Source organism: Hypanus sabinus, chromosome 13 (genome assembly GCF_030144855.1).
Source record: "Hypanus sabinus isolate sHypSab1 chromosome 13, sHypSab1.hap1, whole genome shotgun sequence".
Lineage (NCBI taxonomy): Eukaryota > Metazoa > Chordata > Chondrichthyes > Myliobatiformes > Dasyatidae > Hypanus > Hypanus sabinus.
In genome coordinates, this window is record NC_082718.1 from 72,808,534 (window position 1) to 72,834,318 (window position 25,785).

The 25,785-nt window shown below is 42.7% G+C and overlaps 1 protein-coding gene across 1 annotated transcript in view; it reads right to left on the reverse strand.

Moving 5' to 3' along the window:
• The window catches only part of LOC132403977 (unconventional myosin-XVIIIb-like), a gene marked incomplete at its 5' end in the record, with an annotated part of 415,128 nt that overhangs the window by 306,253 nt on the left and 83,090 nt on the right, over positions 1–25,785 (reverse strand). The window contains 2 exons of the mRNA XM_059987873.1: positions 420–564; positions 24,985–25,065. Of these exons, the coding sequence (XP_059843856.1) occupies positions 420–564; positions 24,985–25,065 (226 nt within the window). The remainder of the gene's footprint in view (positions 1–419; positions 565–24,984; positions 25,066–25,785) is intronic.

Sequence of the window (25,785 nt, forward strand, 5' to 3'; positions counted from 1 at the left end):
TGTGGGTGGGTGAATCTAAACAGGACAGTTCATTCAATTCAGTGCACTTTTAGATTATTGTATAAATTTACTTGTTGAAATCTCTGTTGGAAAAGCAGGTGTTCAGAAGATCTAATGGTTTCCTCCTGAAGCAACAAAATGCAAGTATCTGTCAGTATTCTGTTCTTCATTACCCACATGCAATGATAGTAACATCACCCTAAAAGTAAGAGCAGCTATTATCTACAAAAAGCACATTGAAGGTGAGCAATGTTCCCTTTACAGATTCTCTACTCAATAAAACATCTCGAACTGCAGCTGATTTTTCTGAATGTGCAAATTAAAGGAACTAATTAAAACTGCAGTTCCCGATACTTAACACATTTCCTAGGGTATGCATTAACAAACAAATAGGTTGTTATTTGTGCTGCTGTTATTACCTTCCTTTTCCAGTCCTTTCTTCTCAAAATAGGAACAGAGACGATCGAGCACTGCAGTGTCTTTAGAGCCTTCAACTAAGGCCTCTTCATCAAGGATCCAGAGTAGACCCTTGCACTCCTCCTGCGTACGTACCTGAACCTTGAACTGACAGGTGAAAAGAGTAAGATTGTGGGTCACATACAAACTAACTGCAAACAAATTAATCTATTCTATCATAACATCATAGTCAGCAAGGTACCAAATGAGCAAATTCAGTAAAAACTGCTAGAAATCTGAAGCAAATCCAGAAACCACTAGGACACTAAGCAGGCCAGATGGCATCTGTGGAGAAAGAAAGAGACAGATACTGGTAATCAGAAAACTGCAGGTACTGGATATCTGAAACAAATCCAGAAATATCTGGAAACAATCAGCAGGTCAGGCAGCATCTGTGGAGAGAGAAATAAGGTGAATGTTTGTGGCTCTCTTTAATATTTAAATTAAGCATCCCTGTAAAATCATTTTCTCACAGGCATTCACAGTAGATCAAAGAAATACAATAGAATTAATGAAAAACTACACAGACTGATAAGCATCCAATATTTGAAAGATGAGCTACAAAAAAGAAACAAATAATAACAATAAATAAGTAAATAACTGATACTCAAGCAATACACACAAAATGCTGGTGGAACGCAGCAGGCCAGGCAGCATCTATAGGAAGAGCACTGTCGACATTTTGGGCCGAGACCCTTCATCAGGACTAACTGAAAGAAAAGATAGTAAGAGATTTGAAAGTAGGAGGGCAAGGTGGAAATCTGAAATGATAGGAAAAGGCAGGAGGGGGAGGGTTGAAGCTAAGAGCTGGAAAGGTGATTGGCAAAAGGGATACAGAGCTGGAGAAGGAAAAGTATCATGGGATGGGAGGCCTTGGGAGAAAGAAAGGGGAAGGGGAGCACCAGAGAGAAATGGACAACAGGCAAAGAGTGATGGACAGAGAGGGAAAAAAAAAGGGGGGAATAAATAAATCAGGGTTGGGGTAAGAAGGGGAGGAGGGGCATTAACAGAAGTTAGAGAAATCAATGTTCATGCCATCAGGTTGGAGGCTACCTAGCCGGTATATAAGGTGGTGTTCCTCCAACCTGAGCGTGGCTTCATCTTGACAGTAGAGGAGGCCATGGATAGACATATCAGAATGGGAATGGAACATGGAATTAAAATGTGTGGCCACTGGGAGATCCTGCTTTCTCTGGCAGACAGAATTTTTAAAAATGTTCAGCGTTTTTAAAAATGTTTTGCGTTTTTAAATAAATGATACTGTTAACAGGAGCGATAGAGTCCTTGGAAGTGAGACCATAGGTTGTGTTCAATGATCATTTCATTGTTGTGGTGAGTGAATCACATTGGTTCAGGACAATAACTGTTCCTGAACCTGGTGGGGTTGGTCCTAAATCACCTGTAACGGCTTCCTGATGGCAGCAGTGAGAAGTAAGAATGTCCTGGATAATGGGTGTCCTTGATCACAGGTGCTGTTTTCTTTGTGGCAACACTCTTGGTACCTGAGCTCAATGGTGGGAAGAGCTTTTCCTGTGATGAAATGGGCTGTTTGCAGGCTTTTCCATTCTTGGGCATTTATACCAAACCTTGATGCAACTACTCTGACCTCCTGCCCCTCACCAAAACATTCTGCAACTTAAAACTAACTTCTACTCTAACTTGGATCAGTTCTGATTTAGATTCATCAACTTGAAATCAGTGCTTCCAAAATGCAGAAGGTGGATCTCAGCACAAACTTTGTCATGTCAGCTGGATACTGAGAGGAAGGTGGTGTCCTTTGACAGTCTGTAAAGTATTCTGTTAACGATGATTAGAAGGATCTGAACTCAACCCACAATGAAGTCCCCCCTTTTATAAGGAAATAGGAAGATCATCTGTCCCTGTTTATAATGAGTGGCAATCTCTTCTGGCAAAAGTCCCATTGGAAAGTATTGGGGAGAAGCAATGGCGTGGTATAAACCCAAGACATTCTGCAGATGCTGGAAGTCTTCAGCCACACACAACATGCTGCTAGAACTCCATAAGTTAGGCAGCATCTATGGAAAAGACCATAAGACAAAGAAGTTGGCCATTTGGCCCATCAAGTCTGCTCCACCATTTCATCATGAGCTGATCCAATCTCCCCTTTAGTCCTATTCCCCCGCCTTCTCACCATAACCTTTGATGCCCTGAATACTCAGATACCTATCAATCTCTGCCTTAAATACACCCAATGACTTGGCCTCCACTGCCGCCCGAGGCAATAAATTCCATAGATTCACCACCCTCTGGCTAATTTTTTTTTTTCACATCTCTGTTCTGAATGGGTGCCCTGCAATCCTCAAGTCATGTCCTCTCGTACTAGACTCCCCCACCATGGGAAACAACTTTGCCACATCCACTCTGTCCATGCCTTTCAACATTTGAAATGTTTCTATGAGGTCCCCCCTCATTCTTCTAAACTCCAAGGAGTACAGTCCAAGAGCAGTCAAATGTTCCTCATATGTTAACCCTCTCATTCCCGGGATCATTCTAGTGAATCTTTTCTGAACCCTCTCCAATGTCAGCACATCCTTTCTTAAATAAGGATCCCAAAACTGCACACAGTATTCCAAGTGAGGTCTTACCAGTGCCTTATAGAGCCTCAATATCACATCCCTGCTCCTATACTCTACTCCTCTAGAAATTAATGCCAACATTGCATTCGCCTTCTTCACCACTGACTCAACCTGGAGGTTCACCTTAAGGGTATCCTTCATGAGGACTCCCAAGTTCCGTTGCATCTCAGAAATTTGAATTCTCTCCCCATTTAAATAATAGTCTGCCCATTTATTTCTTCTACCAAAGTGCAAGACCGCACACTTTCCAACATCATAATTTATTTGCCACTTCTTTGCCCATTCCCCCAATCTATTCAAGTCTCTCTGCAAACTCTCTGTTTCCTCAGCACTACCGGCCCCTCCATCTATCTTTGTATCATCAGCAAACTTAGCCACAAAGCCATCTATTCCATAATCCAAATCGTTGATATACAACGTAAAAAGAAGCGGCCCCATCACAGACCCCTGTGGAACACCACTGGTACCAGCAGCCAACCAGAATGGGATTCTTTTATTCCCACTCTCTGTTTCCTGCTAATCAACAACTCTATCCATGTAAGTAACTTTCCCATAATTTCATGGGCTCTTATCTTAGCAGCCCCATGTGCGGCACCTTGTCAAAGGCCTTCTGAAAATCTAAATACACAACATCCACTGCAACTCCCTTGTCTAGCCTACTTGTAATTTCCCCAAAAACTTGCACTAGATTTGTCAGGCAGGATTTTCCTTTAAGAAAACCATGCTGAGTTCTGCCTATCTTGTCATATGCCTCCAGGTACTCCGTAACCTCATCCTTGACAATCGACTCCAACAACTTCCCAACCACTGATGTTAAGCTAACAGGTCTATAATTTCCATTTTGCTTTCTTGCCCCCTTCTTAAATAGTGGAGTGACATTTGCAATCTTCCAGTCCTCCGGAACCATGCCAGAATCTATCAACTTTTGAAAGATCATTGCTAATGCCTCCGCAATCTCCACTGCTACTTCCTTCAGAGCACATTCCATCTGGTCCAAGAGACTTATCTACCCTTAGACTATTCAGCTTCCTGAGTACTTTCTCTATCGTAATTGTGACTGCGCATATTTCTCTTCCCTGACACCCTTGAATGTCCGGTATACTGCTGATGTCTTCCTCAGTGAAGACTGATGAAAAATACTCAGTTCCTCTGCCATTTCCTTATCTCCCATTACAATTTCTCCAGCATCACTTTCTAGCAGTCCTATATCTACTCTCACCTGTCTTTTACTCTTCATATACTTGAAAAAGCTTTTAGTATCCTCTTTGATATTATTTGTTAGTTTCCTTTCATAGTTCATCTTAATGACCTTCTTAGTTTCCTTTTGTAAGCTTTTAAAAACTTCCCAATCCTCTGTCTTCCCACTAATTTTTGCTTCCTTGTATGCCCTCTGCTTTTCTTTTACTTTGGCTTTGACTTCTCTTTGAACAACCAGTTGACATTTTGGTCTGAGGTCCTTCATCAGGACATGAAACTAGTCATACACTCACTTGCCTTTTGAAGGTGAAGTTACAGGACAACACAGGGAGCTTCATTCCGAGACCATATGGAATTTTATCCAACTGGAACACCAAACAAGATCAGTTCCATACCTACACACAGCCTTTCTATATCATATGGTCTAAAGTCTCCTCTCTGTCCAGCTGCTCAAGATACTAACAGCAAGTGTGGAGTGAAAACCTATACACATCACATAGAAACCCAAATCCATTCATATCTGTCAGATCCACCCTGAATCCAGAAATGTCATTGGTTGAAAGTTAACCCCAAAATCAGCATTAACTTTAATATTTCATGTGCATTTTGCTTTGGGCTAAAGCTTGAATATTACAGCTTGTCTCCTTAGGATGAGTGGATTCAGCCTGGTTAACTCACCAAAACAGGAATATAATTCACACCTTCCAGATGTACTTTCATGTCCATCAATGCTCAGTCCCTGGCAGTGCAAGGGGCAGCCTCCTAATGTGAAGTAGACTTAAAGCAGGAAGTTGTCCAGAAGCTGTCAGTGAAGACAAGAGTAGCTACACCTTTGGGAGTTCTGCACTGCAGTCAAATTCCCCACCAACCATAAATTCACAAGATGCATTAATCAAATATGTAAACTTCTCACTGTTGAGTTTCTCTGGACACTTGCAGTACGTCAGCAAGGAATATGAAGTAACATAACCCAGCAAGGTTTCTCTGAGTGACTGCACTTGCATCAAGAGAGCAGGTACTTCAAATTTGTTTGCTGTTACAGGTTTGTTTCACAAACCAAAGAGACCGTAATGTTCCTAAAATCAGATCCACCCTGTCCTCACCTTGCTTCAGGCCCCTTGCCTCAGCATGCTGCTAAGATATACCACAGATCTCGACTTCCTGACCAACATACCACGGTCAGTAAGGAGAGGTAGCAACACCTCTGTCTAAATTACTTTAAACTAATGTTTCACAAAGTTGCATTCTCAGCTCTTCGTACATTCATGATTATGTGGACAGGTTCTGCTCTAACTCCATTTGCATTTTCATGCAATACCACTGTAGTGGGCCATATCATAAATAACAATGAGTTGGAGTACAGGAAAGACACAGAGCTGAGTAATATGGTGTCAAGTCAACAGCCTCTCCCTGAATTTTAGCAAAACTAAAGAACTGATTATTGACTTCAGGAAGGAGTCATTGCATGTGCTCTTGTCTGTAGTGTTGAGTAGTGTTGAGATTAAGAGGTTCATGTTCCTCAGTGAACATCACCATTCATTTGTCCTGGTCCAACTACATACTGTAGGTGCTATGGCAAAGAAATCTCTCCAACACTTTACTGAAGAAATTCAGTATGCCTTTGTCAACCGATTTTTATCAATGCACCACAGAAAGCGTCTATCTGCTTGGCATGGCAAATGCTCTGCTCCTGACTACGAGAAACTGTGTATACTTCTCACAGCCTCAGTAAAGCAGCCAGTGTAATCAATGAGCCCAGACGGTCTCTCTTCTCCCATCTACCATTGGACACAATAGACAAAGGTCTAAAATCATGTTCCACCAGGTCTAAAGGCAATAGTAGGCCTACTATGATAGAAGGGCACTTGTCCTTACAAATTACATCATTATGATTTTGCACCTTATTGTTTATCTGCACTGCACTTTCTCAGTAGCTTTTACACTTTATTCTGCACTGTTGTCGTTTTACTTTGTTCACCTCAGTGCACTGTGTAATGATCTGATCTGCAAGAACTGTATGCAAGACGAGCTTTTCACTGAATCCAGTGCACATGACAATAATAAACCAATTCCAATTCTAATTCCATATGACTCTCTGCTGCAGGGCAGAAGTCAGTAAAAGCTCGACTGAGAAGATGGAGCCTTCTGCATTTGACCTTTGTATTTAAATAGGGAAGGGCATTTGTCAACTTTCTGAGGCTCCCAAAACACATGCGTTCATAGAGGGCATTCAGCCCATCTCCAATAATGGCCTGCCACAAGTGCCTCCTCTTTTAATAGATATTTCGCTCCAATATTTTATTCATTTCAGACTGGTAAATATCAAATCACTTCTCACATTTCCTACAGGCATTTCGGGGAGGAGGTACAGGCACCTGATGACCCACACTGAATGATTCAGAAGAGCTTCTTTCCCTCCAGTCAGATTTCTGAATGATCCATGAACATTACCTCATTTTTTTTGCACTACTTATCTATTTTGTAATTTATAGTCATTTTATGTCTTCATACAATACTGCTGCCAAAAAACAACTTATTTCATATATTAGACAATAAGAATAAACGTGATTCTGATTAGATCTGGCAGATTAGGAAATAGTGGTAAACTGCTGTCAAATCTTGGTTTGACTACACTTGGGTCTTGTGTGCTATCTCGGCTCCTGCATTGTAAGGAAAGTGCAAGCAATACATAACGTTAACAAGGATGGTACTGGGGGTATAAGACTACACATATCAGGGAACGATGAACAGATTGACTTTATTTTCCCCTGAGAGATTAAGACCATAAGACATCAGAACAGAATTAGATCATTTGGCCCATTGAGTCTGCTCCGCCATTCAATCATAGCTATTCCTTTTTTCCCCTCCTCAACCCTATTTACTGGTCTTCTCCCTGGAACCTTTTATACCGTGCCCAATCAACAACCTATCAAGTTCTGCCTTCCAATGACATGGCCTCCACAGCTGCCTGTTGTAACAAATTCCTCAAATTCCCCACTCTTTGACTAAAGAAATTTCTCTGCATCTCTGTTTTAAATAGATGCCCCTCTATCCTGAGGTTGTGCCCTCTTGTCCTAGACTCCCCTGCCATGGGAATCATGCTTTCCCCATCTACTCTGTCTTGGCCTTCCAACATTTCATTTCAAGAGATTCCCTCCCCCCATCCTTCTAAATTCCAGTGAGTATGGACCTAGGGCCATGAAATGTTCCTCGTATGATAACCCTTTTATTCACAGACTATCCTTGTGAATGGCCTGTGGACCCTCTCCAATGCCAGCAAGTCTTTTCTTAGATGAGGAGCCTAAAACTGTTCACAATATTCAAGGTGAGGCCTAACCAGTGCCTTATAAAGCCTCAGCATCACATACTTGCTCTTGAAATGAATGCTAACATTGCAGTTGCTTCCTCTTCTGAGAAGGCTAAGGAGTAACCACATCCTCATCATCATTATGTATTATGTGGGCAATTGTGGTCTTCCGTCTGAGAAATTCTAACAAACTCTTTAAAACTTCTGCCTAAGAAACACTTGATGTAACTCATGAACGTCATGCATTTGTTGACTTTTACTTCCATTAATTTTTCCCGTCACTGCAAGATATATGAGCTTCTCTTTCCTCGATACATGTCCCAGAAATTCCAGCTCTCATGGTCATGGATAGAGAAGAAACCTAATAGCATTTTCAAAACTGCAAAGAAAATGAATGTAGTGAGAATGTTTCCACTGGGCACATGAACATGTGAGGAAGAGAGGGATATAAATCCTGTACTAGCAGAAGGGATTTGGTTTGATCTGACATCGTGTTTGGTGCAGATATTATGGGCTGTAGGGCCTCAACCTGTGGTGTTCTATGTTGTGAAGAACATAATCAAACTTCATCAAGAAACTGAAAACTTCTTTCTCTAAAGAGTGATATGAAGACCATGTTACCACATGGAGTGATTGTGGCAAATGGATTGAATCCTTTAAGGAGAGGCTGGACATGTAAATGAAGAAGGGAAAGAAAGGTTACACTGAAGAGGAAAGATGGGAGGAGGTATAAGTTGGGATGATTGGCCTTGATGTGGCATTCATCCTACCTAGTCTAAAACAACATAAGCTACAGACAGTACAGTGGTGTAGTGATAATCGCAATGCCTTACAGCGCCTGCCATTACCAAATCGGGTTTCAATTCCTGTAAGGAGTCTCTTGCTCGTAACAATGTGGGATGTCCTCCCACATTCCAAAAAGCCTTGCGGGTTAGTGTTAGGTTGTGGGCATGCTATACCGGTGCTGAAAGTCACACTTGTAGGCTGTGGCTGCCCCAAGCACATCCTCGGATTGTGTCGGTCATTGACTCAAACACTGCATTTCACAGTATGTTCCAATGTACTCGTGACAAGTAAAGCCGATCTTTAAATCTGTTTAAGAGTGGGTGACTGGAGCTATAATCAGTTATCTTAATTGGTGTGCTCTAATGATTTGCTGTAAAGATGCAATCAGCAGATCAAAGCCAATGTATTTAGTGCAGCATCAGCAAAGCTGCTGATAATGCGCCCATTGTGGATGCAACCTCATAAAGACAATAATTCTGTGTTTAGATATTAGCGCCTGTAGTTAATGAAGAAATCAACAGTAATCGCTTCGTCAGGTACAAAACCCCTTTAGATCATTTAAGTACCTGCTTTTTATAGTGTTGTGCTACTGGGGAAATGCCACTGACAATTAATACAGCAAGGGAGCACAATCTGAGCTGGTGACATTGCATTTTTCACAAGTGTAATATAAATTGCTCTAATAATCCAGTGATGCAGAGGGAAGGTTTCAGACCAGTAGTGATGGAGGCTATTAATAACAGAGCTTGATCAAGCCTGGGATTATAGAACGAAGAAAACGGCTCATTTTTCATGCTGTTTCTGACAGCTGGTAAATATATTCTCCATTCTGCTGCTTTGTAGAAACTAAAAGTTAGAAACTGATATTTATTTGAAATTTTGCATTGCATGTATCCTTACTGAATTGATGAAAGGCACTGAGGTGAAATTCCTCTCATCATGTTTCTGCTCCCTTACCAACCCCCCCCCCCCCCGCCATTTACTGTTTAATTGTCCACACGGTCACACTGTAGAATTTCAATCTGAATCGGTGGTGAGAGTGAGGTCTCTAGCTTCACATGGCTGACTCCTCACCATATTTAGGTATTTCCCTTAGTTTGCCCTTCTTCATCACCTATCTCAGGAACAAAGGCCACATGAACACTTTAGTATAAGGGTTTCTCTAACAACAGTGGATATAGATCAATTCTTCACCATGTGATTAAGACTGAACTATATGATCACTCAATTTGAGTATGATACTCTTCCACCATAGGACTTATTCCTGGACCTTAGGGAGGATTCCTTTAATACGTGACTTTGTTAAACATGGAGCTGACACACGGGCAGCCACCCTGAGAGATCAGGGACAGTGTCCAGTGACATGGAATGCAAGATGACTCAGGACTCTTCACTGCTGCAGCCTTCCTCTGCCTTCACTGCCATTGTTATGTGTGATCATCTGCCAGCTCCACCATTACAATCTTGATTGAATCGCTCTTATTTGGAACCTCCCCCTTGACCTTTCCACTTTGGGTGCCCGAAACCAGGACCTAAGAGCCAGGTAGTCTGCTTTAGCACTGACCTCTCCAAACCTCCAGTATTAATTATCAGTGATCCCTCAAGGCGACCAATGGAGTTCTGCAGGGATCTGTTCTGGGACCTCTCCTCTTTATGATTTTTATAAATGACCTAGATGAAGAAGTAGAAGGGTGGGTTAATAAATCTGCTGATGACACAAAGGTTGGGGTTGTTGTAGATAGTCTGAAGGGTTGTCAAAGGTTGCAGCAGGAGAACAATAAGATGCAAAACTGGGCTGAGAAATAGCAGATGGAATTCAAACCAGATTAGTGTGAAGTGGTTCATTTTGGTAGGTCATATTTTGAAGACAGAATACCATATAAATGGTAAGACTCTTGGCAGTGTGAGATCTGAGAGATCTTGGGCTCCATGTCCATAGGACATTCAAAGCTGCTGCGCAGGTTGACAGTGTTGTTAAGAAGGCATATGGTGTGTTGGCATTCATCAACCATGGGATTGAGTTCAAGAGCTGTGAGATAATGTTACAGCTATATAAGACCTTAGTTAGACCCCACTTATAGTACTGTGTTCAATTCTGGCCACCTCACTACAGGAAGGATGTGGATACTATATAGAGAGTGCAGAGGAGATTTGCAAGGATGATGCCTGGATTGGAGAGTTTGCCTTATGAGAATAGGTTGAGTGAACTTAGGTTTTTCTCGGAGCGACAGGGGATGAGAGGTGACCAGATAGAGGTGTATAAGATGATGAGAGGCATTGATCATGTGGATAGTCAGAGGCTTTTGCCCACGGTTGATATGGCTGGAGGGCACAGTTTTAAGGTGCTTGGAAGTAGGTACAATGGGGATGTCAGAAGTAAGTTTTTCACACAGAGTAGTGAGTGAAGGTAGGAGAGGCAGATACAATAGGGTCTTTTAAGAGCCTCTTAGTTAGGTACATAGAGCTTAGAAAAGTAGAGGGCTATGCGCCAGGGAAATTCTAGGCAGCTTTTAGAGTAGGTTACATGGTTGGGACAGCATTGTGAGCTGAAGGACCTGTAATGTGCTGTAAATTTCTCTGTTTCTATGATTGTTGGCGAGCCCCTATAGCACTGATATGAACTTCCACCATTGTACTACATTATACAATGTTGTGAGTGAAAAGAATCTGGATGCACAAGAGACTGCAGATGCTGACCTCAGATAATCTGCTGGTGGAATTCAGTGGGCTTAGTAGTATCTGTGGATAGGAAAGAACTTTTGATGTTTTGAGTCAAAACTCTGCATCAGGACAGAGTGTGGTGAAGGGAGAGGACCAACAGAAAGTGGAGAGGGTCTCTGGTGCAACAGGAGCCTGAGGCAATTCGTGGACAGAGAATGGGCAAGTGATGACTGCCCAATGTCAGTATAGGAATAACATGATAGTGCTGGGGAAACAGGCATGTGTGGATGTTCTGAACAAGGAACTATCTTGGCACACTCAATGCTGGATATGCCTCACCTGTGGAATGGTAAGGCTCAGTTTTGTTTGATTTTGAGTTATCCTGTCATTTTCAACCTCAAAGTGTCTTGAAGTACAGATTTTCCATGGATTACTATCAAGGCCTCCTTTATGATAAGTGAAGCAGGCAGCATGATAGGCCTATGTTTCTGTGCAGTAAGAGTTAAGCCATGCTTTGTAAGATGTCATTTATGCTTCACATCAAGCAAGGAAATGTAAGAGAATGTAGGGCCGGCCTAAAGCCACAACTCAGCATTGTATAGGCAGTGAAGAGATTACAGAAGCTCAGAATCTTTCAACTGTGTTCAAATGCTTCCCACAGAGATTGATTTCCAGCTACTTTATTGCGCACAGTTATTCAGGAAGGTAAACACACACAGATGGTGATCCATATTCATCTTTCATACGCACACCTCACGCTAAGCTATACAGCTAAATCTACTCTCAGTGGCCACTTTATTAGGTACACCTGCTTGATAATGCAAATATATAATCAGCCAATCAGTGTGGCAGCAACTGAATACATAAAGCATGCAGACATGGTCAAGAGGTTCAATTATTCAGGTCAAACATCAGAATGAGGAAGAAATTAGCAGTATCTGTGGATAGGAAGGAACTTTTGATGTTTTGAGTCAAAACTCTGCATCAGGATTGAGTGTAGTGAAGGGAGAGGACCAACAGAAATTTTTGGATTTTTGGACACATTTGGATAGCAGAGTCAGAGTCAGTCAGAGTCAGCATGGACTTATGAAGGGAAAATCATGATTGACTAATCTTCTGAAATTTTTTGAGGATGTAACTATGAAAATGGACAAGGGAGAGCCAGTGGAAGTAGTGTACCTGGACTTCCGGAAAGCTTTTGATAAAGTCTCACATAGGAGATTAGTGGGCAAAATTAGGGCACATGGTATTGGGGGCAAAGTACTGACATGGATTGAAAATTAGCTGGCTGACAGGAAACAAGGAGTAGTGATTAACGGGTCCCTTTCGGAATGGCAGGCTGTGACCAGTGGGGTACCGCAAGGTTTGGTGCTGGGACCACAGCTGTTTACAATATACATTAATGATTTAGATGAGGGGATTAAAAGTAACATTAGCAAATTTGCCAATGACACAAAGCTGGGTGGCAGTGTGAAATATCAGGAGGATGTTATGAGAATGCAGGGTGACTTGGATAGGTTGGGTGAGTGGGCAAATGTATGGCAGATGCAGTTTAATGTGGATAAACGTGAGGTTATCCACTTTGGTGGCAAGAACAGGAAGGCAGATTACTATCTAAATGGAGTCAAGTTAGGAAAAGGGGAAGTACAACAAGATCTAAGTGTTCTTGTACATCAGTCAATGAAAGCAAGCCTGCAGGTACAGCAGGCAGTGAAGAAAGCTAATGGCATGCTGGCCTTTATAACAAGAGGCATTGAGTATAGGAGTAAAGAGGTCCTTCTGCAGCTGTACAGGGCCCTGGTGAGACCCCACCTGGAGTATTGTGTGCAGTTTTGGTCTCCAAACTTGAGGAAGGACATTCTTGCTATTGAGGGAGTGCAGCGTAGGTTCACAAGGTTAATTCCCGGAATGGCGGGACTGTCATATGTTGAAAGAGGGGAGCAACTGGGCTTGTATACAGTGGAATTTAGAAGGATAAGAGGGGATCTGATTGAAACATATAAGATTATTAAGGGATTGGACACACTGGAGGCAGGAAGCATGTTCCCGCTGATGGGTGAGTCCAGCACTAGAGGTCACAGTTTAAGAATAAGGGGTAGGCCATTTAGAACAGAGATGCGGAAAAACTTCTTCACCCAGAGAGTGGTGGATATGTGGAATGCTCTGCCCCAGAAGGCAGTGGAAGCCAAGTCTCTGGATGCATTCAAGAGAGAGTTAGATAGAGCTCTTATAGATAGCAGGGTCAAGGGATATGGGGAGAGGGGAGGAACAGGGTACTGATTGTGTATGATCAGCCATAATCACAGTGAATGGCAGTGCTGGCTAGAAGGGCCGAATGGCCTGCTCCTGCACCTACTGTCTATTGTCTGGTATAAATGTGATCTAACTGACTTTGACCATGGAACGATTGTTGGTGCCAGACAGGGTGGTTTGAGTAGCTCGGGAACTGCTGATCTCCTGGAAACAGCAGGCTCTAAAGTTTACAAAGAATGGTGTGAAAAACAAAGAAAATCCAGTGAGCGGTAGATCTGTAGATGAAAATGCTTGTTAATGAGAGAGGTCAAAGAATGGCCAGACTGGATCAAGCTGACAAGAACGCAACAGTAACTCAAATAACAACATGTTATAACAGTGGTATGCAGAAGAGCATCTCTGAATGCACAACACTTCAAACCTTGAAGTGACTGGGCTATAGCAGAGTTTGACCATGATCATACGCTCAGTGATCACTTTATTATGTACCTTCTGTACCTACTGTGTGCAAATTTCCACAAAATAAAACTACTTGCAAATGATTCACTTTAACAACAGTTCAAAAGGTACCTTCTCTGGGAATGTAATTGGACTAGCCAATGGACAAGTACTTCATTTCAGCAATTGCAGGGCAGGTTGGCAAATATTGGAGCCACCCACTCATCAATTTCTGTCCTTTTTATCATCATTGTTGGGTCTGGCTGGAACACAACCACATATGTTGATATTACATATGGGTAATCAGGTACCCGGTCCACAACTCCCAGAAAGTGGCAACGCAAGTTATTGGGATGGTGAAGAAAGCATATGCCTTCATCATTTGGAGCATTGATTATAAAAGTAGGGAAGTCATCAGGCTCTTGAATCAAAAGGATAACAAAACTTGCCCAATCATTGATCTTTTCCCACAACCCATGTACTCTCTTTCAAGGTCTCTTCATTTCATGTGCTTGATATTTACTGCTTATTTATTTATTTATTTATTTATTTATTATTTATTTCATTTTGTATTTGCACAGTTTATTGCCTTTTGCACTCTAGTTAAACGCCCACGTTGGGCAGTCTTTTATCGATTTTATTATGGTTATTATTCTATAGATTTATTGAGTATGCTCCCAAGAAAGTGAATCTCAGGGTTGTATATGATGACATGTATGTACTTTGATAGGAAAGTTACTTTGGACTTTGAACTTTTTGAATTGTTTCTGTGCTGTATTGTTCAATATTGTATATAATTCACACAAGATCAATGGAATAATAAGACCAAAAGACCAGAGCAGATTTAGGCCCTTCTGTCCATCATGTCCACTCTGCTATCTCATAATGGCTGATTCCAGATCCCATTCAACCCCATACACTTGCCGTCTCACTATCTCCCTTGATGCCCCAGCCAATCAGGAATCTATCGACTTCTGCTTTAAATATATCCATGGACTTGATATGCACCACAGTCTGTGGCAGAGCATTCCACAGATTCACCTAAAAAAATTCTTCCTTACTTCTGTTCTAAAAGGATGCCTTTCAGTTTTGAGGCTATTCCTTCTAGTTCTGTCTACCCCCTACAGAAACTTCCTCTCCACATCCACCCTATCTAGTCCTTTGAAAATTCAGTAGATTTCAATGAGATCCCCACACCTTCTTCTGAATTCCAGTGAGTACAGGCCCAAAGTTGACAAATAGACCCTGTATGTTAACCCCTCCATTCCCAGAATCATCCTTGTGAACCTCCTCTGGACTCTCTCCAATGACAACACATCCTTTCTGAGATATGGGGCCTAAAACTGTTGTCAATACTTCCAAGTGCAGCCTGACTAGTGTCTTATAAAGCCTCAGTACTATCTCCTTGCTTTTATATTCCATTCCTCGTGAAATAAATGCCAATGTTGCATTTGCCTTCTCAACCTGTAAATTAACCTTCTGTGAGTCTTGCACAAGGACTCCTAAATCCCTCTGTACCTCTGATGTTTGAATTTTATGATAGTGAATTAGATCCTGAACTACATAATAGTCTGCATCATTTTACCAAAATGCAAAATAAGAAAAACTACAAGAAGTAAATTGCACACATCAAACTCAGGGTGACTGCCTTTGTCTCTCAGCATCCCCTTCAGAGCATTCAGGATGCCTTGCCATCCTCTTTCCACATGGCTTTCAATCAGATTCACTAATTGGATAAGGATGAGGGGTTGTAAAATCCAGCACCACACTGGGGGATCCATATGTCCATGAAGACAGAAGAAGATGATTAATTATAGGTCTCAGTGATTAGCACATTTCCTTTTCCCTCTGGAACTTTGGTGCGAACCAAGCTGGCATGATAAATTTTCCTTTTTTTCCTACCGAATATAAAACCTCATCTTTGGCTCCTGTAATGAAAGGTGCTAATTCTTTTCATATTCAATTAACAGATTGCCAAATAAATAAGTAAAGTGCGAGAGATTAGATAACAATTCTCCATGTCCCCCACTAGGTGCTGTGTAAACGGGGGTAGTCTGCAGCAGTTTACACATACTCCAAGGCAGAACATATAAAATTACACAATTATTCTATCTCTTTCTTCATTTTAAGATGCTTTCAAGAAATAAACTCCTAAGAAACATCTGCAGTGCCACTGCCCCAAGCATTTGGAATTGATTTATCAAACTCACTGTGGAATGAATTGGGAACATTGCTCTACACTGCAATGAACCATAAAAGCTTTCTGTGTTTGTGATTTGTAGAAATTGCCAGCTTCTGATCTCCTGGCTCCATACAAAACCAATGGTGGATATGATCCACAAGGTCCTAGTGCAACTTGACTTCTAAACCTCAGGCCATCCAGTCTTAACCAAGCACCAATTGGTGGTTTGATCAGCTTGCAACTTTAGAATTGGAAAGAGAGGTCTTGAATTTAGATAGAACCTTTCCCAACCTCAAAAAGGTTTATCACACATGCACCATTTTACATGTTAGAAAAACACTTGCCACACAGCTCTTTTGAACTTTTTCCTCTCTCCTTAAATACATGCTCTTGAGTATTAGACATTTCAAGCCTGGGGAAACATTACTCTGGCTGTCTACTCTATGCTTCTGATAATCTTCTGTATAAAACTCTGACAAGGTCTCCCCTCAGCCTCCTCCCCCCCCCCAGGGAAAACAACCCAAATTTATCCAACCTCTCGATAGCACGTACCCTCTAATCCAGGTAGCATCCTAATGAACCTCTTCACCATCCTTCCTGTAATGGTGTGACCAGAATTGAATTGTATGGGTTTTGTACAGAGCCAGGAAGATCAGAAGCTGACAATTTCTGTTATTTACAAATACAGAAAGCTGTGAACATCCACTGCAATGCAGGAGAATGCTCCCAATTCACTCGACAGAGCATTTAGTAAATCAATTTGAATTGCTTGGAGCGTTTTGTGAAATGCAAACTCCCACAGTGTGGCTGGACTATCTGTCACCATGATGTTTATTGAGGGAATGTGTGACTCACGTTCTGGGGATAACATGACTGCACCTAGCTAAAATGGTGTGCTCAGATCTGACATCCTCCTGAGAGGCCAGGCAGCGCAGCTTTGGAGGCCCAGTTAAAAGAGATCATCTGAAAAGGCAGGATACGCTTGAAGGAAACTGAATATCAGGTAGCATCTGTGGTTAAAGAAATAGAGTTAATAGCTGTTCTGGTGAGAAGCGATTAACCTGGAGTGTGAATGAAACAGTTATGGTGATCAACACCTCCACCCACCAACCCACTCCATCACCACCACTTTATCATTTCTGTCAGAGTCACCTTACATACACACTCCTGTGCCTAGCGTCACTTTATGGACATACAATCAATATAAGTATATAAGTTATCCTATGTATTTATATTGTACTTTTTATTGTGTTCTTTATTTTAGTGTGTTTCTTTTTCAGCATCGGATAAGGAGTAACAATTATTTTGTTCTCATTTGCACTTTGTATACTGCAAATTATATTAAACATTCCTGTCACAAACAAGAGAAAATCTGCAGATGCTGGAAATCCAAGCAACACACACAAAATGCTGGAGGAACTCAGCAGGCCAGGCAGTATCTAGGAAAAGTCAATGCTTTGGGCTGAAATCCTTTGGCAGGATTGGAGAAAAAAAGCTGAGAAGTAGATTTAAAAGGTGAGGGTGGGGAGAGAGAAACACAAGGTGATAGGTGAAACCTGAAGGGGGAGGAATGAAGTAAAGATCTGGGAAGTTTATTGGTGAAAGAGACAGAAGGCCATGGAAGAAAGAAAAAGGGGAAGGAGCACCAGGGGGAGCTGATGGGCAGGCAAGGAGATGAGGTAAGAGAGGGAAAAGGGGATGGGAAATGATAAAGCGGGGGCATTATTGGAAGTTTGAGGAAATCAATGTCATGCCGCCAGGTTGGAGGCTACCCAGACGAAATATAAGGTGTTGTTCCTCCAACCAAAGTGACCCTCATCATGACAATGGAGGAGGCCATGGATGGACATATTGGAATGGGAAGGGGAATTAAAATGGGTGGCCACTGGGAGATGTGGCAGACGAAGTGTAGATGCTCAGCAAATCGGTCTCCCAATCTACGTTGGGTCTCACTGATATACAGGAGGCCACACTGGGAGCACCAGATACAGAAGATGACCACAACAGACTCACAAGTGAAGTATCTCCTCCTACTACTTAGGGCCCTGAATGGTAGTGAGGAAAGAGGTGTAGGGGCAGGTGTAGCACTTGTTCCACTTGCAAGGATAAGTGCCAGGAGGGAGATCAGTGGGGAGGGATGAATGGATAAGGGAATTGCGTAGGGAGTGATCCCTGAAGAAAGTAAGGGGAAGGGAAAGACATGCTTGGTGGGACCCCACTGCAGATGCAGGAAGTTTTGGAGAATTGCGTGTTGGACATGAAGGCTAGTGGGATGGTAGCTGAGGACAAGAAGTACCCTGAGAAGAGGTATAGTCCAGGTTTCTGTGAGAGACTGTGGGTTTATAATAGGCATCAGTGGATAAGCTGTCTCTGTAGATAGATACAGTGAGATCGAGAAAGGGGAGGGAAGGTATCAGAAATGGACCAGGTAAATTTGATGGGCCCGGCGGAAGTTGGAGACAAGGTGGCTGGAGTCGACAAATTCACTATGGATGCAGGAAGCAGCACCAATGCAGTCATCTCTCAATTCCTCCATCTCTGCCGCACCTGCTCTCAGGATGAGGTTTTTCATTCTAGCAGGAAGGAGATGTCCTCCTTGTTCAAAGAAAGGGGTTTCCCTTCTTTACCATCAATGCTGCCCTCAACCGTATCTCTTCCATTTCACGTCTGCTCTTAGCCCATCCTCCCGCCACCCTACCTGGGATAGGGTTCCTCTTGTCCTCACCTACCACCCCACCAACCTCTGCATCTGAAACTTTTGCCATCTCCACCAAGCACATCTTTCCCTTCATCCCAGCATCCTGCAGGGATTGCTGCCTATGCAACTCCCTTGTCCATTCATCCCTCCCCACTGATCTCCTTCCTGGCACAGATCCCTTCAAGTAGAACAAGTGCTACACCTACCCCTACACCTCCTCCATCACCTCCATTCAGGGCCCTAAACAGTCCTTCCAGGTGAAGCAACTCTTCACTTATGAGTCTGTTGTGGTCATCTAGTGTGTCCAGTGCTCTGATGTGGCCTCCTGTATATAGGTGAGACCTGATGTAGAATGGGATTCTGCTTCGCCGAGAGTCTATGCTCTGAAAAAGCAGGATCTCCCAGGGGCCACTGATCTTAATTCCACTTGATGAGGCCACATTTACGTTGGAGGAACAACACCTTATTTTCATTTGGGTAGCCTCCAGCCTGATGACATGATCATCAGTTTCCCAAACTTTGCCCCAGCCCACCCTTTACCATTTCCCATCCCCTTTTTCCTGTCTCACCTTATCTCCTTGCCCACCCATCGACACCCCTCTGGTTCTACTTCCCCCTTTTTCTTTCTTCATGGCCTTCTGTCTCTTTCATCAATCAACCTCCCAGCTCTTAAATTCATCCCTCTCCCTTCAGGTTTCACCCATCACCTTGTGTTTTTCTCTTCCCTCCGCCCCCCCCCCCCATCTTTTAAATCTACTCCTCAGCTTTTCTTCTCCAGTCCTGCTGAAGGGTTTCAGCCCGAAATGTCAACTGTACTCTTTTCCATAGATGCTGCCAGGCCTGTTGAGTTCCTCCAGCATTTTGTGTGTGTTGCAGTAAACATCCCTGAATCATTTCTCTTTCCACAGACACTGCCTGATCTGCCAGACTTAGAGCCAGGATTTCTACATGTTTGTTTTTTTGTCTGCTGGTTCTTAATTATCCATCAATAAATAGGTTTGGTAATTTACCATCTAAATCTCAGTTTTCCAAAGAATGTCACTGAAATTTTAAACTGTGTTTCTTCACAGATACAGTTCAACTACCAAGTGTTTCTAGTGGGACATCGTTTTCTGGGGCGGTAGGAGAGTGGTTAGTGTAATGCTATTACAGTGCCAGCAATTCACACCACTACCTGTAAGGAGTTTGTATGTTCTCCCTGTGGTTTTCTTCTGAGTGCTCCAGTTTCCTCCCCCAGTTCAAAGACATACTGAGTTGTTAGAATGGTATGTTGGTGAGCCTGAGCCGGAGTCTCCAGAAGGTTCCTGTGCTGTGGAAGACGTCCTGCCTCATCCCTGTACTGAAGACGCCGCGCCCCAGTGGCTCCAATGACTACAGACTGGTAGCATTGACCTCCCACATTATGAAGACCCTGGACAGACTTGTTCTAGAGCAGCTCTGGCCTATGGTTAGGCCAAACTTAGACCCCCTGTAGTTCGCCTACCAGCCCCGACTAGGAGTTGAGGATGCCATCATCTGCCTGTTGAAACGTGTCTACGCCCAACTGGACAAGCTGGCGAGCACTGTGAGGATCATGTTTTTTGACTTCTCCAGTGCGTTCACCACCATCCGCCCTGCTCTGCTGGGTGAGAAGCTGACAGTGATGCAGGTGGATGCTTCCCTGGTGTCATGGATTATTGATTACCTGACTGGCAGACCACAGTACGTGTGTTTGCTACACTGTGTCAGACAGAGTGGTCAGCAGCACTGGGCCTCCACAGGGAACTGTCCTGTCTCCCTTTCTCTTCACCAACTACTGCACAGAGTCTTGGCATCTTCAGAAGTTTTCTGATGACTCTGCCATAGTTGGATGCATCAGCAAGGGAGATGAGGCTGAGTACAGGGCTACGGTGGGAAACGTTGTCACATGGTGAGAGCAGAATCATCTGCAGCTTAATGTGAAAAAGACTAAGGAGCTGGTGGTGGTCCTGAGAAGGGCTAAGGCACTGGTGACCCCTATTTCCATCCAAGAGGTCAGTGTGGACATAGTGGAGGATTACAAATACCTGGGGATACGAATTGACAATAAACTGGACTGGTCAAAGGATACTGAAGCTGTCTACAAGAAGGGTCAGAGCCATCTCTATTTCCTGAGGAGACTGAGGTCCTTTAACAGCTGCTGGACAATGCTGAGGATGTTCTACGAGTCTGTGGTGGCCAGTGCTATCATGTTTGCTGTTGTGTGTTGGGGCAGTAGGCTGAGGGTAGCAGACACCAACAGAATCAACAACTCATTCGTAAGGCCAATGATGTTGTGGGGGTGGAACTGGACTCTCTGATGGTGGTGGCTGAAAAGAGGATGCTGTCCAAGTTGCATGCCATCTTGGACAATGAATCCCATCCACTCCATAATGTACTGGTTAGGCACAGGAGTACATTCAGCCAGAGACGCATTCCACCAAGATGCAACACTGAGCGTCATAGGAAGTCATTCCTGCCTGTGGCCATCAAACTTTACAACTCCTCCCTCGGAGTGTCAGACACCCTGAGCCAATAGTCTGGTCCGGGACTTATTTCCACTCGGCATAATTTACCTATTATTATTTAATTATTTATGGTTTTATATTGCTATATTTCTACACAATTCTTGGTTGGTGCGACTGTAACGAAACCCAATTTCCTTCGGGATCAATAAAGTATTTCTGTCTGTCTGTCTGAAACGTAGTGACACTTACAGTCTGCCCAGCACAATCCTCACTGATTTGATTGACACAAACAACACATTTCATTGTATGTTTCAATGTACATATCACAATTAAAGCTAATCTTTAAAGATCTTTAATCTTTATATCAAGGTTTCCAACATCTACTTTTTTTGCCTTCAGTCCATATGGAATAATTGGTTAAGAGGGAGATCTGCCATTTGCCACACAGCTATAAACTGAACTTGTGACATGTCTCGTAGCCACATGACAAATTCAATGAGTTACAATCAGAGCATAGGTAGCAAAACATTCACTCAAAGGTGTGTTGAGGATTTAGTCAGTTTATAAATTCACCTTCCACTTGGAAAGGATTCCCCTATGAAGTAAATGTTATGATATCAGAAACTAATTAGTTGTCAAGACATCACAAGGAAGAAGAGTGACAATGTTTCCCACGGAAGTGTTTGAAATCACTTCAGTCACTAAACTAGGTTCCCTTCATCAGTCACATGAATCTCATCAAGCCCCACATAATTGCTTAAAGGTTTACTGCGCTGTCTCTGAATGAAATAAAATTTATATGCTAATTCAAGTTCCCTTCAGCAAAAAAAATCAAAAGAATTTGTAGGCATATATAAATCAGAATCAGGTTTATTATCACTGATATATGTTGTGAAATTTGTTTTGCAACAGCAGAACATAAAACTTACTGCAGCTAATAGTGAGTATAGGTATACAAGAAATATTAATAATAAATAAATAAAGTTATTGATGTTTGCTGAATACTTGAGTGCTCCATTGGGAGTGCTGATGCTTATTTTTGCTGGTGGGAAGGGGCAGTCGTCACTTTGCTGCTGCTTACACATGGGAGGGGCAGTTGGGGGGCTTTGGGGTTCTAACATTTAACTGTCACTCATTCTTTGGGGCACTCCTCTGTTTTTGTAGATGTTTGCAAAGAAAAAGAATTTCAGGATGTATATTGTATACATTTCTCTGACATTAATTGTACCTTTGAAATAGTGCAAAAAGAGAGCAGAATACTGAGGTAGTGTTCATGGACTGCTCAGAAATGGTGGAGGGGAAGAAGCTGTTCCTAAAATATTGACTGAGTGTCCTGGACAGAGAATACATTGCAGGGTTACAGGGAAATAAGGAGATGGTATTGTTCCCTGGGCAGCAGAATGGATTGATGGGCTGAGTGCTTCTTTCTGTATTGTATAACTGTAGTGAAAGTGGGGAAAAACTAGCAAAGTGAGGTTGACTGAATGTTCTTCAAAAGAGTGAACACAAATGGTCTTCATATGTCCTGTATTTCTCTGATGAAGGCACTCTAAAAAGAAATCTTTCATAATTTATTTCCATTTTATTCTCAAAACTACTGTCCTTTTCTAAATAACTGAGAGCTGAATGATCTACCTCCTATTCATCCTGAGCAATAATTGCTGCTCAGACAACCTCAGCATGGGCACTGGCTTTTCCAACATCCAGGACATCTTCAAGGAGTGATGTCACAGACAGGCGGCATCTGTAGGTAAGGGCCCCCCGGCACCCAGGATGTGCCCTCTTCTCATTGCTACTATCAGGAAGGAAGTACAGGAGGCTGACTCTTCCCCTCTGCCATCAAATTTCTGAACTGACATTGAACCCATGAACAATGTTCCCTCTAATATTTAGTAGTAAGTGTGCGCAAAAATCTTATGTTGTGCAATTTTTTTTTCCTGTGACAGAAGTATGTGCGCACTGAATACATACATGGCACAGTTTATGTAGATTTACAAAATATATGACATAAAACTGCACAGAATAACAACAAAATAACATACAGATTTAAGTCACTCAGTTATTTATTCTCTCTCCTGTCTTTTGCTTTTACCCATTCTTTATAAACTCTATCTAGACTAACAGAACTTCCATCCAATTGATAGCTTTTGAATCTTATTAACATATCCAAATGATATTCACCTAAACAGTTTCTCAGCTTGTTTTTGAGTTGATTCATTAGGCGAAAAACCCCGCTCAGAGTCTGCACTAGACAGAAGAAAGGTTCTCCCAATGTCCATCAACTGTGCAAGGTCACAAATGCCACCATTTAAGCAAAGTTTGTAATCAGTTTGGATTTAGTTTTTTCTTGAGATCATTAAACTGTCTATTTTACAGTATTTTCAGCTAGAAAATCATGATATTTTAGATATAAGGCATTAACTTGTTTATCGCCAAATGTGAAGTTTACGATATGAACACTGTCCACCAAAGATGGCTGCCGCCGTGATGCAGATGTACAAACCGGAACAGGAAAGGTGAGGTGACGCAAATTAGTGACATGCATTGTGGTATTCGATAAACCGACTAACTAGTTAACAGAAACATTTAGCTAAAAAATTAGTTTCAATAGGTATAAATATTAATTACTACATTATTTTAGGTAACTAACCTTTTGTGCGCACATTAACCTTCTTTGCGCACTGGTTGAAAAATGTGTGTGCACGCGCACACGCGCACAGCTTAGAGGGAACATAGCCCATGAACACTACTTCACTACTTTTTTATTGTCTTTTTGCACTACTTATTTAACTTATATATACATGTTATTACTTACTCTAGGTTACAGTTTTTATTATGCATTACAATGTACTGCTACCATATAACAATTCTGGCGCATGGCCAAGTGGTTAAGGCATTCGCCTAGTTATCTGAAGGTCGCTAGTTCAAGCCTTGGCTGAGGCTGCGTGGGTTTCCTTGAGCAAGGGATTTAACCACACATTACTCTGCGATGACACCAGTGCCAAGCTGTATGGGTCCTAATGCCCTTCCCTTGGACAACATTGGTGGCGTGGAGAGGGGAGACTTGCAGCTTGGGCAACTACCAGTCTTCCATTAACAAAAAACTTGCCTAGGCTTGCACCCTGGAAACTTTCCAAGGTGCAAATCCATGGTCTATCGAGACTAACGGAGGCCTATACTACACACCACATAACAACAAATTTCACAATATATGCTGGTGATATTCTGATTCTGGTTCCTACTCCCAGAGTCTGAAGCTAAACTTTCAATCACCAGACACCTGTCCTCTGGGAATTTCCTCAAGATCTAGCCACCTCCTTCCTGCCTCTCTTTAAAAATGTCCAAAAATTCCCTCAGACACCAAAGTTCAAAGTATGTTTATTGTCAAAGTATGCCATATACCATAAACTACACTGAGATTCCTTTTCTTGCAGGCATTTACAGGAAAATAAAGAACTAACGTAGTTTTCCAACAATTTATCCATCTAGTCATTCTCTGCTTTCCTTCTAAAAGACATGGCTTGAAAGTAAGTACATCCATAGCTTGTAAGCGTTACAATTATACAGACTCTAATCAAGTGGAAGGTAAAGTTTGTCTGTGAGGAGTTTGTACATTCCTCCATGACCATGTGTGTCTCCTCCCACATTCCAAAAACGTGCAGCTCCTGAGTTTTGTGGCATGCTACACTGGCACTGGAAGCATGGCGATACTTGTGGATCGCCCTGCACATTCTCGGATTATTGATGAAAACACGATAGATCAATGTTTTCATGCACGTGTGACAAATAAAGCTAATTTTTATCTTTAAACTACAGACCAGGGAATTGTTGAGTTATCTGCAGAGGCTTGGCACCTTGCTCTTACCACATTGATTCCAACCACAGGTTCCAACCTTCTCAATGTCATTATTTATTTCTGTACTACATCCCTCTGAATTTCTTACCAGATTTGAAGTTTGATCAATAACTGATACTGTAGATGCTGGAGAAATTTCCCCCATGTCAAAGGTCACTTGAATGCCTTCCTGTTGAGCAAAATGACAACTATCAAAAAATTGGTATTAAGTCATAAAATCCTCAAATAAGATAGGAGAAAGATTAATTATTTCAATATCTACAAGCAATAGTGTGTACTACACTATACACTTCTGGCCGCGATGGTTTTGTTGGAGTTAGCACAACCCTATCACAGCTCAAGGCGTTGGCGTTTGGAGTTCAATTCCAATGTCTCTGTATATCCTCCAGTGGAGTCCGTGAGTTTTCTCCCACCCACACCAGTCATTCCATCCCTCCCCCCTCCCACACCGGTAATTCTATCCCTCCCCCCTCCCACCCACACCGGTCATTCTATCCCTCCCCTCTCCCATCCACACCGGTCATTCCATCCCTCCCCCTCCCACCCACACCGGTCATTCCATCCCTCCCCCTCCCACACGGGTCATTCTATCCCTCCCCCCTCCCACCCACACCAGTCATTCCATCCCTCCCCCTCCCACCCACACCGGTCATTCTATCCCTCCCCCCTCCCACCCACACCGGTCATTCTATCCCTCCCCCTCCCACACTGGTCATTCTATCCATCCCCCCTCCCACCCACACCGGTCATTCTATCCCTCCCCCCTCCCACCCACACCGGTCATTCTATCCCTCCCCCTCCCACCCACACCGGTCATTCTATCCCTCCCCCCTCCCACCCACACCGGTCATTCTATCCCTCCCCCCTCCCACCCACATCGGTCATTCTA